The sequence below is a fragment of the Polypterus senegalus genome, chromosome 16 (genome assembly GCF_016835505.1).
Source record: "Polypterus senegalus isolate Bchr_013 chromosome 16, ASM1683550v1, whole genome shotgun sequence".
Taxonomy (NCBI): domain Eukaryota; kingdom Metazoa; phylum Chordata; class Cladistia; order Polypteriformes; family Polypteridae; genus Polypterus; species Polypterus senegalus.
In genome coordinates, this window is record NC_053169.1 from 41,954,070 (window position 1) to 41,972,740 (window position 18,671).

At 39.0% G+C, this 18,671-nt stretch overlaps 1 protein-coding gene across 1 annotated transcript in view; it reads right to left on the reverse strand.

Moving 5' to 3' along the window:
* Positions 1 to 18,422, reverse strand: part of fbxo11a (F-box protein 11a) — a 104,574-nt gene extending 86,152 nt beyond the window's left edge. Inside the window, exon 1 of the mRNA XM_039738294.1 lies at positions 18,063 to 18,422. Within this exon, the coding sequence (XP_039594228.1) occupies positions 18,063 to 18,150 (88 nt within the window). The 5' untranslated portion in view covers positions 18,151 to 18,422. The remainder of the gene's footprint in view (positions 1 to 18,062) is intronic.
* Between the last annotated feature and the right edge of the window lie 249 nt (positions 18,423 to 18,671).

Below are 18,671 nucleotides of genomic sequence, written 5' to 3' on the forward strand. Positions count from 1 at the left end.
AGTGTGACGGTGGTGAGATCTGCGGTAGGAGTGATGGATGCATTCAAGTTGGAGGTCGGATTACATCTGGGATCGGCTCTGAGCCATTTCTTATTTGCAATGGTGATGGAAAGGTTGACAGATGAGATTAGACAGGAGTCCCCGTGGACTATGAGGTTTGTTGATGACATTGTGATCTGTAGCAATAATAGGGAGCAGGTTGAGGAGACCCTGGAGAGGTGGAGATATGCTCTAGAGAGGAGAGGAATGAAGGTCAGTAGGAACAAGACAGAATACATATGTGTAAATGAGAGGGTGAGGATGCTGGGAGTAGAGCTGGCGGGGTGGAATGGGCGAAGAGTGTCAGGAGTAACTTCTGACAGACATGTATCAGCAAGAGTGAAAGGGAAGGTCTACAGGACGGTAGTGACACCAGCTATGTTATATTGGTTGGAGACGGTGGCACTGACCAGAAAGCAGGAGACAGAGCTGGAGGTGGCAAAGCCAGAATATAAAAATTTGGGTTGTTGTTAACTGTATATAGATAACTAAGACAGCATAACAGCTTTCAACATACCATTTAAATATATGGTGTGTGCTTTACTTTTGGGTTATACTAAAGAACATTAGTTTGTCTTTAAAAACCAAATAACACAAATTCAGTGTTCCCAAATTTGTATTTAGCACTGATGTATGCAGTTTTGTTTGTCCTGCTAATCATGTGCTTCTGCTAAAATAGTACATTTTGTATTAACAGGGAGATGTGCACTGTGCTTTGAAGCTTTGAAACACTAAATAAATTTTACTTCAGTGTTAACAAATGGAGCAGCTCCTTTCATCGCCAGTGTAGAAAAACTAAATAGCCACATTTCTTGAGTCTTGCCTCAGTGTTAACTTGCTACAGCCATTGCTAGCGCTGCCAGTCCTTCCACATCCCACAGTCCTACATGCAGAGCTGTGGATGTACCTATGAATGTGAACTGTGTATGCAAGGTAAAATGCATATTATACACTAGCAAAGTACCTGCGCTTCGCAGCGGAGAAGTAGTGTGTTAAAGAAGTTAAGAAAAAGGAAACATTTTAAAAATAACTTAACATGATTGTCAATGTAATTATTTTGTCACTGTTATAAGTGTTGCAGTCATATATTACATATACACACACACACACACACACACACACATACATAAATACATATAAACATATATACATATCTACATATACACATATCTACATATATTCACTTAAATACAGAAAAATATACACATATATATATACACTCTTCTAGTGCTCCTGTGTAGTATAATTATCTCCTGTGCCGTCATCAGTCCACACCTTGAACCTGTCCCAGTCATTCAATACATAAGACAGAATGTTCCTCCAGATATCAAGAGTGAGCCTGATATGGCCGTGCAATATGTAACAAAGAGAATGGAAAAGGTAGGTGCTATCTCCAGGCATGGAAACCACTCGGTAAGTGACAGTTCTTTGATCGATGGTGATCATCTTGATAAACATGGTAAAGGGGGTTGGAATGATAAAAGAAATGGGTACCCGAGCAATGTAAAGTAAGTGTAAAATACCTATATAATAACTATAATTGTAATAAACAAACAATAAAACAGCAGAGAAGCTGTGGATTAAACAAAAACGCTGTAGTTATCAGTAGGGAGACGTGAATCCCGAGGCGAAGCAAGGAAGGGAATGTAGAGACCGGAGTGACGGACGTTCTTATTTGGAAGGCAGCCAACAACGTGGGAGGCGTTTGGATGGGGGACTCAATGCCACCTCACACGGTGACCGAGGTGCAGGCTATGGTACGTAAGTAGGATTCAGTTAGCATTGGGAACCCGTGTATCAAATTTCTTGAAGATGGGCCCATAAGTAACAAAAACTGTTGAAAAGTTCAATATGGCAGCCAACAGTGGCATCATACCGCCGAAATAAGTACATACAATGGTTTTGGTTAGTGCAGGGAAGCCGCCTACCAAATTTCGAGAAGATGGGGCCATAAATAAGAAAGTTCAACATGGCGGACATTGTTGACTGTTATGACCATTACGCGTGGAATTACGTAGAATGGTATGACGCCATTGTCGGCCGCCATATTGAATTTTCCACACGTCACTAATTCTCCAACTTCCCGTGTAGGTAGAAGGCTGAAATTTGGCAGGCCCATTCCTTACAGCTTACTTACAAAAGTTAAGCAGGTTTCATTTCGAAATTCTACGCGTAACGGTCATAACGGTCAACAACGTCCGCCATATTGAACTTTCTTATTCATGGCCCCATCTTCACGAAATTTGGTAGGCGGCTTCCCTGCGCTAACCGAAACCGATGTACGTACTTGTTTCGGTGGTATGACGCCACTGTCAGCCGCCATATTGAATTTTCCAAACGTCACTAATTCTCCAACTTCCCGTGTAGGTAGAAGGCTGAAATTTGGCAGGCCCATTCCTTACAACTTACTTAAAAAACAGTTAAGCAGGTTTCATTTCGAAATTCTACGCGTAATGGTCATAACGGTCAATAACGTCCGCCATGTTGAACTTTCTTATTTATGGCCCCATCTTCTCGAAATCTGGTAGGCGGCTTCCCTCCACTAACTGAAACCAATGTACGTACCTATTTCGGTAGTATGATGCCACTGTCGGCCATCATATTGAACTTTTCAACAGTCTTTGTTACTTATGGGCCCATCTTCAAGAAATTCTATCGATCAAAGAACTGTCACTTACCGAGTGGTTTCCATGCCCGGAGATACCACCTACCTTTTTTCCATTCTCTTTGTTACATATTGCACGGCCATATCAGGCTCACTCTTGATATCCGGAGGAACATTGTGTCTTATGTATTGAATGACTGGGACAGGTTCAAGGTGTGGACTGATAACGGAACAGGAGATAATTATACTACACAGGAGCACTAGAAGAGTGAAATGCTTAAGCCCTTCACCTACGGTTCTGCATGTGAGTTGATGGCTGCCGCTGAATTGTTCGGTTGTCGCTTTCAAGTGTACCGAAATGGCCAAATATTTTACACCTTTCGACAACCGCCAATGCCTCTTAAACATCTTAGATTCACAGGTGACGATTTCAGTAGTGGACACTTTGATGTTTATGAATGTTTAAACTCTCAAAAGCTGGATGTGATTTAATCGATGAAACCGGTTGTGTGCTTACAACGCTTGACAGATTCCTAATGTCACTTCAACACAACAAATCCTGCAAATACGGTCGTAATTGAAACAAACCATGAAACTCAAACCGATTATGACAGCAGCAATCCAAGCTGTGAGATTTGAGACAAGATTACTGTTCACATGGCCAACTGTAAGTTACATGCTTAAGAGTAAGCTCAGCACACAGCTTGGTCATGTTACAACCGGCGGGCCGAACTGACAACATGGTATACAAAGAGATCCTTAAATAATTATTGGCATATTGTCCCACAGTTTAAAAAGGTTTAATTTTCTTCTTAATAAAAATTTGAATGCAGTACTTCACCGCGAAGCGCGGGTATTTTCCTAGTATATATATATATATATATACTGCTCAAAAGAATTAAAGAAACACTTTTTAATCAGAGTATAGCATAAAGTCAATGAAACTTATGGGATATTAATCTGGTCAGTTAAGTAGCAGAGGGGTTGTTAATCAGTTTCAGCTGCTGTGGTGTTAATGAAATTAACAACAGATGCACTAGAGGGCCAACAATGAGATGACCCCCAAAACAGGAATGGTTTAACAGGTGGAGGCCACTGACATTTTTCCCTCCTCATCTTTTCTGACTGTTTCTTCACTAGTTTTGCATTTGGCTACAGTCAGTGTCACTACTGGTAGCATGAAGCGATACCTGGACCCTACAGAGGTTGCACAGGTAGTCCAACTTCTCCAGGATGGCACATCAATACGTGTCATTGCCAGAAGGTTTGCTGTGTCTCCCTGCACAGTCTCAAGGGCATGGAGGAGATTCTAGGAGACAAGCAGTTACTCTAGGAGAGCTGGAGAGGGCCATAGAAGGTCCATAACCCATCAGCAGGACCAGTATCTGCTCCTTTGGGCAAGGAGGAACAGGATGAGCACTGCCAGAGCCCTATAAAATGACCTCCAGCAGGCCACTGGTGTGAATGTCTCTGACCAAACAACCAGAAAGACTTCATGAGGGTGACCCAAGGGCCCCATGTCCTCTAATGGGCCCTGAGCTCACTGCCCAGCAGCATGCAGCTCGATTGGCATTCGCCATAGAATACCAGAATTGGCAGATGCACCACTGGTGCCCTGTGCTTTACAGATGAGAGCAGGTTCACCCTGAGCACGTGACAGAAGTGAAAGGGTCTGGAGAAGCCATGGAGAACATTATGCTGCCTGTAACATCATTCAGCATGAGCAGTTTGGTGGTGGGTTAATGATTGTCTGGGGAGGCATATCCATGGAGGGTCACACAGACCACTACAGGCTTGACAAAGGCACCTTGGCTGCCATTAGGTATCAGGATGAAATCCTTGGACCCATTGTCAGACCCTATGCTGGTACAGTGGCTCCTGGTGCACGACAATTCCTGGCCTCATGTGGTGAGAGTATGCAGGCAGTTCCTGGAGGATGAAGGAATTGATACCATTGACTGGCCACCACACTTTCCTGACCTAAATCCAATAGAACACCTCTGGGACATTATGTTTTGGTCCATCCAATGCCACCAGGTTGCACCTCAGACTGTCCAGGAGCTCAGTGATGCCCTGGTCCAGATCTGGGAGGAGATCCCCCACAACATCATCTGTCATCTCATTAGAAGCATGCATGTTGTCAGGCATGTATATAAGAACACAGGGGCCATACAAAGTACTGCATACAATTTTGAGTTGCTGCAATTAAATTTTGGCAAAATGGACTAGCCTGCCACATAATTTTTTCACTCTAATTTTTGGGGTGTCTTTGAATTCAGGGCTCTGTAGGTTGATCATTTGCATTTCCATCAAACGATGTGGCATCCTTTCGTTCCTAACACATTACCCAGTCTATATCAGTATAGATATCCAGGAGGATTTCTTTTTCCCATTGAGATCTGATGTGTTTTCAAAGTGTTCCTTTAAAATTTTTTGAGCAGTTTATATACACACACACATACAGTGGTGTGAAAAACTATTTGCCCCCTTCCTGATTTCTTATTCTTTTGCATGTTTGTCACACAAAATGTTTCTGATCATCAAACACATTTAACCATTAGTCAAATATAACAAGTAAACACAAAATGCAGTTTTTAAAATGATGGTTTTCATTATTTAGGGAGAAAAAAAAGCCAAACCTACATGGCCCTGTGTGAAAAAGTAATTGCCCCCTGAACCTAATAACTGGTTGGGCCACCCTTAGCAGCAATAACTGTAATCAAGCGTTTGCGATAACTTGCAATGAGTCTTTTACAGCGCTCTGGAGGAATTTTAGCCCACTCATCTTTGCAGAATTGTTGTAATTCAGCTTTATTTGAGGGTTTTCTAGCATGAACCGCCTTTTTAAGGTCATGCCATAGCATCTCAATTGGATTCAGGTCAGGACTTTGACTAGACCACTCCAAAGTCTTCATTTTGTTTTTCTTCAGCCATTCAGAGGTGGATTTGCTGGTGTGTTTTGGGTCATTGTCCTGTTGCAGCACCCAAGATCGCTTCAGCTTGAGTTGACGAACAGATGGCTGGACATTCTCCTTCAGGATTTTTTGGTAGACAGTAGAATTCATGGTTTCATCTATCACAGCAAGCCTTCCAGGTCCTGAAGCAGCAAAACAACCCCAGACCATCACACTACCACCACCATATTTTACTGTTGGTATGATGTTCTTTTTCTGAAATGCTGTGTTCCTTTTACGCCAGATGTAACGGGACATTTGCCTTCCAAAAAGTTAACTTTTGTCTCATTAGTCCACAAGGTATTTTCCCAAAAGTCTTGGCAATCATTGAGAATGTTTCTTAGCAAAACTGAGACAAGCCCTAATGTTCTTTTTGCTTAACAGTGGTTTGCGTCTTGGAAATCTGCCATGCAGGCCATTTTTGCCCAGTCTCTTTCTTATGGTGGAGTCGTGAACACTGACCTTAATTGAGGCAAGTGAGGCCTGCAGTTCTTTAGACGTTGTCCTGGGGTCTTTTGTGACCTCTCGGATGAGTCGTCTCTGCGCTCTTGGGGTAATTTTGGTCGGCCGGCTACTCCTGGGAAGGTTCACCACTGTTCCTTGTTTTTGCCATTTGTGGATAATGGCTCTCACTGTGGTTCGCTGGAGTCCCAAAGCTTTAGAAATGGCTTTATAACCTTTACCAGACTGACAGATCTCAATTACTTCTGTTCTCATTTGTTCCTGAATTTCTTTAGATCTTGGCATGATGTCTAGCTTTTGAGGTGCTTTTGGTCTACTTCTCTGTGTCAGGCAGCTCCTATTTAAGTGATTTCTTGATTCAAACAGGTGTGGCAGTAATCAGGCTACGGAAATTGAACTCAGGTGTGATACACCACAGTTAGGTTATTTTTTAACAAGGGGGTAATTACTTTTTCACACAGGGCCATGTAGGTTTGGATTTTTTTTCTCCCTAAATAATAAAAACCATCATTTAAAAACTGCATTTTGTGTTTACTTGTGTTATATTTGACTAATGGTTAAATGTGTTTGATGATCAGAAACATTGTGTGTGACAAACATGCAAAAGAATAAGAAATCAGGAATGGGGCAAATAGTTTTTCACACCACTGTACATATACATACATACGTTTATTACGATTGCTATAGTTATTGTGTAGCTATTTGAGACTTACTTTACTGTTCAGGTACCCATTTCCTTTATTTAATCCGCGGCTTGTACGCTATTTTTTGTTCATTTATTACGATTATAGATATTTATTGATTCCCTTCTTTAGCTGGCGCTCCGCTGGTTTTTTGTGAAGCAGCCTTTACACAGCTTCTCCTCTGTTTTATAAACGAACAACATATAAGGCCATCCTTTTTACTTGATTCGCCAAGTAAGCTGCATTTTTATTTAATCCACAGGTTTTCCGCTGTTTTATTGTTCGTTTATTACGATTGTAATAGTTCTCTTTATATAGCACGTTGTCAGTTCAGTACTCCGGTTGTAATATGACGAAGCTGTGCGAGCTCACTCTTGAGAACGCAACGTATAGTTCAGGAGAAAAGCAATCTTGCCTGAAATCAATGGCAACCTTTTGTAGGGTCTGTCCCTGAGACTTATTACTCGTCATCGCGAAGCAGAGCCTTACTGGAAATTGGAGGTATTTGAATTGAAATGGGAGATCAGAGGGTATAACGGGGATGCGAGAAATACATTGAGTGTGGAGAAACTCTAGAGACAGCGTGTGTATTAACTTGTGGATTTTTCTGTGAGTATTTGGTGGCAGCGTGACGAAGTTGCTTCCGCAAGACAGCGTTAGCTGTGGAGCTCAGCTCAGAGCATATTCTTTTCCTACCTTGTCAATTGTGTAATGCATTTTTTGAACAGGTTTGATGCATGGAAGTGATCACTCGTACTGCGTTCAGTCAATTCACATGAGCTGCTCTCGTGTGATGTTGCGATGTCCACGGCTTTATTTGATGTTAGCTAAGACCCGGCACTTAAAAGTTTCTCGCTACAGCAATTTTAACTCCGTTACAAAGTGATCTAAAGTCTCGTTTATACCTTGTGTCTTCTCATTAACGGCCATGGGAGCGTGTCCATAATCTTAATTTAAACTTACGGTTTACACCGTGCTTTGTTTCCGCAGTAGCTGCACTTATGAATAAGCTTGTATGCGTTTTTCTTCAGTGCTCTTTGGAGCTCTTCCTCGTTTTCTACGTACTGCGTTCACAGTCAGTTCACGTGATTATGTGGGAGGCATGATGATGTGACACGCAACTCCGCCCCCCACGGCCATCGAGCTAAAGTCCGTTACAGTATATGGAGAAAAATAGGTTCCAGTTATGACCATTACGCGTAGAATTTCGAAATGAAACCTGCCCAACTTTTGTAAGTAAGCTGTAAGGAATGAGCCTGCTGAATTTCAGCCTTCTACCTACACGGGAAGTTGGAGAATTAGTGGTGAGTGAGTGAGTCAGTCTGTGAGGGCTTTGCCTTTTATTGGTATAGATTAAAACAACAGCATCTCACAGCTGATTGGTTATATCATTGCACTGTCATAGTAAGCTCTAATCATGTACTTTAATTTGCAAGCTAAATACCATAGTAGCATGAAAGTAGCAATAATTATTATTTTTTGCCTTAAAATAGCAGTGTGACTGTATCAGTGCATGCTCCCAACCTCTCAAGCACTGTGATATTCCTGCTAAGGCTGATCCAATGGTCGAATATATTATTCATCACCTATTCGCTAGATGCACCATCGATGTAAATAAACACCGTCAACTGGCTGGCTTCAAACATTTGCAAAACTTTTCTCGCAGTGCCAAACTGCAGCCATCAATTTTTTTTTCCTTGCGTACATCACAAGAAAGCTGTCAGGCATTCATATTCACAGCAAGAGGCGCTTGAAACTCCTTTGCTTAGCTATATGTAATTTAGCAAAAGTGGAATGTAGTTGAAAAGGCAGCCTGATCAGTGGATCATGCACAAAGTTTGAATGGTAAGAGCTCAGGTGCATCTATAGCACCACTCTGCTGTGGTGGTCACAGACTCTGAGCGTTTGAAGTGGGGTGGCGCTCAAAGCTTCAAGGGGACCCCACCACACACATTTTTAATATTATATACTAATATTTACAGGTGCTCCAATCTCCAAAAGGGAGCCTCCTATCCCATCATGTAAAAGTAGTAAGTTGGGAGAAGGAACAAGATGCTGACTAAACAGAGTACTGCTAGTATTTTGGTTCCACTTCAAGCACTGGCAGATACTGCAGTTTCTCGGCTGTGAAGTGGCACATCTACAAGCTTAAGTGGCTGACTCAGCATTTGTTTTTGGCACCAGCCAGTATGAAGGTCAGTGGCCAACAGACTTCAGCCTATACAAATTTAAACCGCTGAAAGAAAGTAAGGTCCTCCTTTCTCCTCTGCCCACATGGAAGGTCGCTACAATAAAAATGAAATTGTACGGTGTTTGCGAAACAATACATCTGAAATAAACTGGTGTACCTTACATTGTACATATATTGCAAGCTCACGAAACCAATCAGCACTCTGCTTTAAACACATTATGCAGCATATCATTTACACACGTTATAAGAAAAGGCTAAATAAATGCTATAGACAAGCCACGAACAAACACAAGCACAATTTTCTTTTTTTATAACACGTACCAAGTTGCTTTTTTTGTTCAGAAGATGATAGAAAGAACAAATGTGACCATTATGTTTGAGCAAGTAAAAGTAATTAGCAACTTCCGGTTTCTTTATATATATATAAAAAAAAAAAAAATCTAGTTTCCTGCTAGAAGAAATTCATTCAAATCCATTTGATGAGGCACATCTAATTTTAGAGTTTCAGGCCAATACAGCATCATTATTTGTAGCAATTTTAAATGTACTTGAAGCAAATCACCTTTAAATCATCGTAATAGCATTACCCCTACATGTACTAAGGTACAGCAATCTCTGAGACATCAAAACTACTGTGCCCAAAGCTAAAACGAATGCATTCCATCCTATTCGTCCAGTGTTGACAAATTCCATGGTACATGGGTAGAGCTGCTAATTATTCATAATCCACAAGCATCTCTCTATCACTGAAACACTTCCCTTCAACGATGGTGTTGTATAGCGATATTTTCAAATGGCAATGTGAACATTTAAGACTTTGCAGAGCCTTACTTCAAGCTAAAGTAAGTTAAACCACGAAGAATGTTTAAATAGATGCAATTCCCAAAGTCTCACACTGAATTTCAACCATTCTACTCCAATGAAAGTTGTCCCTATGATCCTACTAGTTAAACAAATTCAAACAGAGAAGGTAGCAAGTCCAAGCCCTTATAGAAAGGTTTATCAGTTGACGATCCATGAGTCAGCATAAGTTTTCCATCATTCTCCTCTTACAAAACATTTTCAGTTACAATAAAATTATGTTGAATATGCAAATGTCAAATTATGTTTCAGGATAACAAGACATACAAGGCACAGGAGACAGACATTTTAGAATAAAATTAAATAATTCCAATTTTAAGCTATGATTATACAGGAATTGAATTTCATCACAATTGGAAGTATTGCATCTATTTTTTTTTTTTTTTTTTTTATAAATCTTGCGGTGTAAACTTAAAATGACCCTGGCTCTTTCAAAAACAAAAGTCTTTCATTACTATCACATTCATCCCATTATGAATTAGTTCAGAAATAGTTAAATCAGACCCTTTTAAATTTTTTCAAATTTTGTTATACTGCAGTCTTGTACTAAAACCACATGAATTAATTTTCTCACCACATCATGTAAGACTTAATGCTGTGGAATGACAAAGCACAAACATGATTTTTTTGCAAATTTATTAAAAGTAAACAACTGAAATATTACACTGACACGTGTATTCAGACCCTTGCTATGAAACATGAAACATGGCTCATCACTGAGATGTTTCTACCACTTGTTTGGAGACCACTTGTGGTCTATTCAATTCATAGGACATGACTAGGGAAGGCACACGCCGGTCTATAGACAGCCCCACACATTTGACAACATGCATCAAAGCAAAATTCATGTCACAAGGTTAAAAAATTGCCTTGAGAGCTTACAGACAGGACTGTGTCAAGACCCAGATGCGAGGAAGGCTACAAAAAAAAAAATTCTATTACCAGGAGCACACTCATCTTCATAATTCTCAATTTGAAGAAATCTGGAACAACCATGACTCTTCCTAGAGATATCTACCTAGCCCCACTGAGCAATCATAAGAGAAGGGCCATAGTAAGAGTGGTGACCAGGAACCTGATGGCCACTCAGACTGGGCTGCAGACTATGTGTGGAGAGGGGAGAAACTTCCAGAAGAACAATCATTACTGCAACACTCCAACGCTATGGGTTTTATGACAAAGTGGTCAGACAGATGCCTCTTCTTTATGATAATTATTTATTATTGGGCTGACATCTTTATCCAAGGTGATACACTGGGTTACATTTCTTTTGTTTTTTCAAGTGGGACACAAGCAGGTGAAGTGACTTGGTCATTGTCACACAGTGTCAGTTGCAGGATTTAAGCCCATAACTTCAGGGTTTTAAGGCAAACCTTTAATCACTCTGCCACAATATCTGCCAGTAAGCAAAACAAGGAACCAGTGTCAAGGTTGCAAAATGGCACCTAAAGGACTCTCTGACTGGAAGAGACAAGCTTCACTGGTCTTAAACCAAGATCAGAATCATGTCTTGGTGAAACCAGGAATTCGCTCATCACATGTGCAATGTACAGTATATATAACACTGTAACATGGCAGTGGTAGCATCAAATTGTTGGGCTGGACTGGGAGACTAGACAGGGTTGAAAGAAAGCTGAACAGAGTAAAGTACAGAGATATATTTAATGAGCCCTTTGGACATCAGACTTGGCAGATGAAGTGGCTTAGGGACAACTCTCAGAACGGCCTTGAGTGGCTTTGCTATAGCACGCACTTAAATCAAATCATATAATACTGAAGAGACCTGAAAATAGCTGTCCACTGATGGTCTCCATCCAACCTGACAGAGCTTGAGAGGATCTGCAGAAAAGAATGGCAGAAAATCCCTAAATACAGATCTGCAAACCTTGTCGCATCACAGAAGACTCCAGTATGTCAAAAATGCTCCAATGAAGTACTGTGTAAAGGGTCTGCATAACTGCTTTAATGTAATATTTCAGTTTTTTACTTTTATTAATTTAATTTGGCGCAAGGCTGCAACAGCTGCTGAAGTCACTATTTACATTTGCTTAGAGAGCACAATGATGTAAACAGCGAGAAGTTACAGATAATAGCATAATCAATTGCTTCTTAATGAAAGACCACACAAAGACCCAAAAAGGAATGGACGTTTTGTATTCAACTGAATGTAATGGACATGGCTACATTTGTCTGTTTAACCAGCTTACCTTTACCTGTGGCTATTCTACAAAAGTGACAAAAAAAGCTGCTCCATCTGTTCATTCCAAAGTTTGCAAACATTAAACCCTGACAGACCACTCTAATTATTAATATTCATTACATCACTAGAAACACATAATCGCAGAAACACACACTGTGGTTACCCGAGGCTGTTAAAACAGCATACATCAATCAGCAAACACTAAATCGGTTTACCACTTGAGTTTTGAAACGAAAATATGTTCATTATTGTAACACCCAAAATAAATACAAAAGGAAATGGGATGCAGTCTCCAGCTAGGAGTAGTTAGTACAGGTATGATCAGTCCAAAATAGTGAAAAAAAGGCAAAGAGAACAATAAGGCATCACGAGTCTGTGAAATCTGAATGTGACTTGGAAATGAAATATCGTATTACTGTCCCAGCTAACGTCTCCTCCAGAAACTGATACAAATATATGTATATGTCAAAACAATCACAACATCACTTTATCAAACTTGTGACAAACAAAAGTGTGTTACAATAGCAGTTTAAATGAGTTTGCGTAAATGAAAATGGCCTGACTGATCTTGGTATTCACTAATTTATGTAGCACTGCTATGATAACATTTGAATTTTTATTTTTTTTAACATTGATTTTAATTATTTTGTTGTTACTGAATGGAAAATACCAGTGAATAAATTTAGTACTTGTAACATTCAAAAAAAATAAAAAAGGTGGCCTTTGATGATCATATCATGCTATTATGAAATCCCTCGATTCATGTCTTGTGTAGACTTAAAGCGTGGGTGTGAAGAGAATGAATGAGTGGGTGACTACATCAGAGAATCCACAAGTAAAAGAGGAAGTGTGTCTGTTAAAGTGTGTGAGACGTGTGGATGGGGTCAGTAGGGTCTGGTCCAAAAATTGTTTCCACTACAAGAATATGACCCTAAGTCAAATCTATTTGATGACCCTAACCTATGGCTTAGGAATTTACCCTCTAGATCAGGGGTGACAAACGTAAGGCACATGAGCCAGGGAAATTTTTAAAACAGCCTATTTCATCAGTACTGAAAACATGTTACATAGAGCCTACGATGGTTATTAGACTTCTCAAACATGCCCTTTAACACGCATTCCATATACAGATTTTGATCTGTACACAGATGTCTACTCTTTTCTGTCTGCACAGTACATTGCAGCTACAAACCTATAGTTTGAATAGAAACTGGCTGTTTAAAATGACAAAAAAGAAAAAGTGAAAAGATGGTGATATGCCACATTGGCATTACGAAATGTAGCATTTTAGCATGCTGTCAAGGATATGACAGTCTCATAAATGAGATGGTAGCTCGACTTCACTTTACTCACTTTTTAAAGCTGCACAGGTATCAAGGCTAGCAACCTTTCCACAGCTTGGTTGACTTAACTGTTACATGTGGACAGAAAATGCATTTCAACTCTTGTTAAATGTGATCACTATTCATTTCTAACCAACTACAAGAGTAATTTGTATGATCAATCACCAGGGTGTTTTTTTTTTTTATATAAATGTGGACAAGTGCCACCCAATTGTTAAATGTTCAGGTGTAAATAGAGATAGGGTACTTTAGTTACAAATTCTCATATGTGTCTAGAGAGTGCCACTCTCATTTGACTTTATACACTGCAGAAATGTTTCACTCAATGCTGATTTCAGTCCCATGGCTTCTATTAATTTTCACAACACCTGCAGTGTCCAAGAAAAGAAAATCCGATAAAAAGGGAAGACAGTGTCAAAGAAAGACAAGAGGCTGAATATACTATTGGGATAAGTAAATGCATACCTGTGTGTCTTGTTCATAAAGAAAATTTGGCGATAGTTGCTTATTTATATATTCCGGACGTATTTGATAAACGTTTTTTTTTTTTTGGCCTTGAATAAAACAGTTTGACACATGTGCTTTACATATTACTGTTTTTTTTTCACATGTTGTTGAAAGGTTAATACATAAAACAAGATTTTATAAAATCTAAAATTAGTCCGTCATGGTGCCAAGGGAGTAGCAACATGTTGGTCTAATATGAAGGCAAGAGTTTCATTATACCGTATATTGTACACGTAAGAATACTACTATTACTACACGCGCATTACCAAATACCCTGAGCCTAAGAGCAACTATGGGGTCTGAATTATCTTCTACAAAAGCATCCATCTAGTTCTACCTCCCTTTTCTTCTCAGTCTGTTACAGCTCCTTCTAGCCTGTGTATTCTAGCACATATTGGAAATGAGAACAACTTATCTAAATGCCTAATAAATTGAAATTAAACACAATAATACAAAACTAAAAACAAAAATTCGCTACAAATTTAACTTGTGGTATCAAAGAAAAGTAACAACTTTTCTGAAAGTTAGCTACCAGTAATCAAACCCCTTAAATGGAAGGGAATCACATATGTATAGAAAGGGTGAGGAGAACACCCAGGCTTATATCTGCTATAAAGTGGACATGTACAGTGTATGTAATAAGAATTTTGTTTCACATACATTCAATGCCTCAATGGCAACAATTGTAAGAATTAGATGTAAACAGTATTTCTTACAAAACTACTGCATAAAGCTTCACTTGATAACAAAAGGTCTAGAACTGGCAAGATGTCACAATGAAAAAAAAAACCCATTTACTTCAAACATGCCTGCTTCTTAAATAACATAAACAGCTAGTCATTACTGAAACACAAATAATAAAATTAATCTAACTCAATCCTACTGAACTTTGTAAAGCGCAACACCTCCAGAATGTGGATTGTACTTTATACTAAACAAAGCTATTTCTTTTAAAAATGGTGAGGAATTTCAGTTGTAGTTTATACCATACTGATGGCTGGTTACATGAGGATTTTATGTAAACCACATTGTTAATCAATTGAACTAAATGCAATACTATGATATGTATGTTCACTATATTCTTTGCCTTGTGACTAATAAGGATTGGACACATCTTTACATTATGCCCTGAAATCATAATGATGCAGGGACAGCCTATGGAGAAAAACCTACAAAGTACAACTACTTGCAAGATGGGTACAATATATGTTCACACACAAGAAATTCAGGTCCTGGAACTTCAACTATACAATCTACCTATTTAGAAAAGAATGGTTCTGCCACATCATTAAAGTATACGTAAATGCTAATTACAACAGTTAATGTAAAGGCAAAGATGTTTAATGTTTTTAATTTTAAAACGTCCCCAGCAAATTCAAAATAGCCTGAATATGATACTATGTTATACCAGTTCAGATGGGAGGGAAGAGACTAATAGAAATGTTCATTTTCGCCATATGCATAAGAAAAGCCTTATAAATGTTTCGTAAATTGTAGTCTATGTTGTAAGACAACTAGAAATGGAGTATGCTTATACTCTTTTAAAAATCTTCATATACTCCTTTTATACTCCTCAAATATGAAAATTTCAACATGCAGTATCACTGCATTAAAACAAATGTTTGGTGCTTCTGATTCTTTGTCATTTAAATAGCTGCTTAAAAAAAAAGATTAAGGAATTACTGAATAGTGGAGAATTTTCACTGCATACATAAAGAAAGTCTAATTCAATATATATTCACACACCACATTTAATTTTATAATTTAAAAGCAGCCCATACTTCAAGCACTACACCAGAATATATTGCTTTAAATACTTTTGTAGTGAATAATGATCAATGTCCAGAAATTAAATTAGTAAACACTGTCTTTGGGAAAAAAACTGCAATAACTTTCAACTTCCAGAATATCTAACTTTTACAAACATTGACAAAGCAAAGCAACATGCGTGTATTATCACAGTAGTCCCAACTTGCACCTTCAATGTTAGCATAGCCATAGCTGGGCTTCGGTCTGCAGCTGCATCTGTGGCATTTCTACTCTGTTTGGCACCTTTACCTGGGCATTAGGTCTTTGTTTAAAAAAAAAAAAGTTTGTTCTATGCCTTCAAAAACCGGTACATATATCAGCTCCTCTTGTATATTTGGAGAAATAAACTTTAAAGTGGTTAAGTATATTTACAATATTCACAGAAGAAACAGCCAAGTCGACTTGAAAAGAATTTAAAGCAAAATAGTGTTTGCATGTTTTCTTATGGATGCCCTGGTTTTCCTCGAAAGTCCAAAGAAACGCAGGTTAGATTAACTGGCGATGCTAAATTTGCCGCAATGTGTATGTTTGTCTGTGTGCTCACTCTCTGATGGGCTGGTGCCCTGTCCAGGAATTGTCCATGCCTTGGGCCCTGTGCTTTCTGGGACACGGCTCCAGCTGCCTCATGACCCTGCTCAAGATAAATTGGGTTTAGAAGTTGGATGGATTATTCTCACGTATATATGTACAAATGTATATTATATATATATATATATATATATATATATATATATATATATATATATAGTTGCACTCCACTGCAAAGCAGAGCAGTGTATGTATTTAATATATTGATTGAATAGCTATAATATTATGCTGTTAAAATTAAATTAATATGAGCAGACAAAACATCTGTAGTCAAAATTAGCAAATCTGAAATGGACTGTCAAATGTGCTTTTTTTTCGTTTTACACGGAAATGGAAACTGCTTTAAAACAGATTCTCCCAGAATTCCAAGTGTATATTGGAAATAACCGTGGTAATACTGTTACAAATTTTAGGATAAAAAAAGTAAACATTTTTTTTAAAATTTACATAACAGAAACACAATACTAAAATTATTTTCACTCTTATTTTCTGTGACAAATCCCTTGATCAGTTTGCAATGAAGAACTCTACCATTCTTTATGCTGCACACTGTGGCAAAACATTTCTGTAACCGGGAGTGAAAAAATTTGAATTTTGCATAAAATGTGCCATTAACTGAATTGATTACAACACACTGAGAAATATATATACATACATATATACACACACACAAAAAAAAACAAAAAACTGAACATAGATATTTTGTTTTGACACATTTCAAGAATATGTATAAGGAATCCTTTGCATGTCACATCATCATAAAATTGTGTTAATTCGAAGGTTGGCAAATCAATGTAACTACATACAGAACAGAACTAAGCTGGCTAAGTCAGAACCACTGTGAACGTTCACTGTGCCCATAAAGCTTGTGATCTTAGGAATGTAGCACCCCAGATTCAATTGAAAGGGCATTTATGCCAATATTTAAGACGACGGCTAAATTCACACCCACAAAAACAACGTATAAATAAAAAATGACAGCCGAGTATACGCATAAAACTATATCCACCTTTCTTCGATTGTGTACGTGAGAAAGGAGATAGGGCTGATTTTGGTAGGGAGCAGAGATAATCGCCAGGCTAAGAATCAACATTTCTAATTTTCATGAGTGTTTGAAGATGTGTCTTAATACAAGCGTGATCATTAACGATCCTGTATTTGCCGGCATCTATGTAACGAATCTTACTTTAACCGAACTGCGTAACAAACGCGCAGTTCTCACGCCTTTCTAGGAGACCATTTCCAGACTGGATCTTATTTATGATTATTTTAAGAGACAGCTAAATATTACACCAACTCTCTCTTAAAAGTTATTACAGTTATGTGTAAAATGTTCATTTCGACACAATGATCAAAAGGCTGTGTTCCGGATATATTTATGTCTCCTGATTAAAAATGTGTGGCTTTGTTTGAACAGAAACAAAAAAAGGAGTTAGATGTGATCTGCCTAGAACTTGATACGCAGTCTGCTCAAATTGCCTCTAATAAAATAATCACTGGAGAACAAAAATGAATAATTGTTCTTATGAAGAGATTTTTGTAACAAGCTAAAGCAAACAAAGCGCGGCCTAACCAGACGAGCCACAGATCACGAAGCCACGGACTTTCCCGACAACAGCGTACCGAGCTTTGTCGCTCTCTCGCTACTCGGCAACACTTCTCTCTTGCCCTACGCCTCATTCGATGCCACAGGCCTTGCTCCCACCCACAACCCCCCTCTCCACCAGCCTCCCTTCCTTTCCTTGGGATTCCTTACTCCGACAGACGACACAGACCTGCTATTTCGTTTTAGTTTTTAACATATAAATGGCGTTTCTTACCTCTTTCTCCGTTGTTTCTCTCGGGCTGTACCGGGCGCGGCCTCGACACTCGCCTGTGTCTTCTGTTCGCTGCTCTGACGGAGTTCATTTGGGGAGTTTATTATTTGAAAAATAAATAGATGGAGCCCTCCGTCCTCTTAAATTCTTGCGCCAGCAAACCAATAGTCCAAACCCCTAAAAAAATAATCCCCCCCAGTGCAAAAAAAGAAAACAAAAAAAAAAAAACTCCCTCCCCCCCCGTCCACGGTGCCGGGGTTTGGTTATTTTATCGGTGTTAATTTTGTTGTTGTTGTTAAAGATCCCCCCTACACTCCTCTCACTCCGCTCCGTCTCTTTCTGGCAGGAGGAGCCATTGACTCTGATGGAGACATACACACACATCCACTCACAGGCACACGACAGCACGGGCCGGCCCCCGGCCAATCATAATGCGCGGCTCATCCTTCCCTTCAGATATTGACCAATAGTAAAGAGTTTTATAAAGGGAGGCTAGTTTTCTGTACTTGCATATAAGAAAGTAGAAATGAAATTTTTCAAAAAGTGCAAAGCATGGGTTGGGCTCCAAAGGTAGAAGTCTGTCTTCTTGACAGGCCAATTTCGTTATTTCCT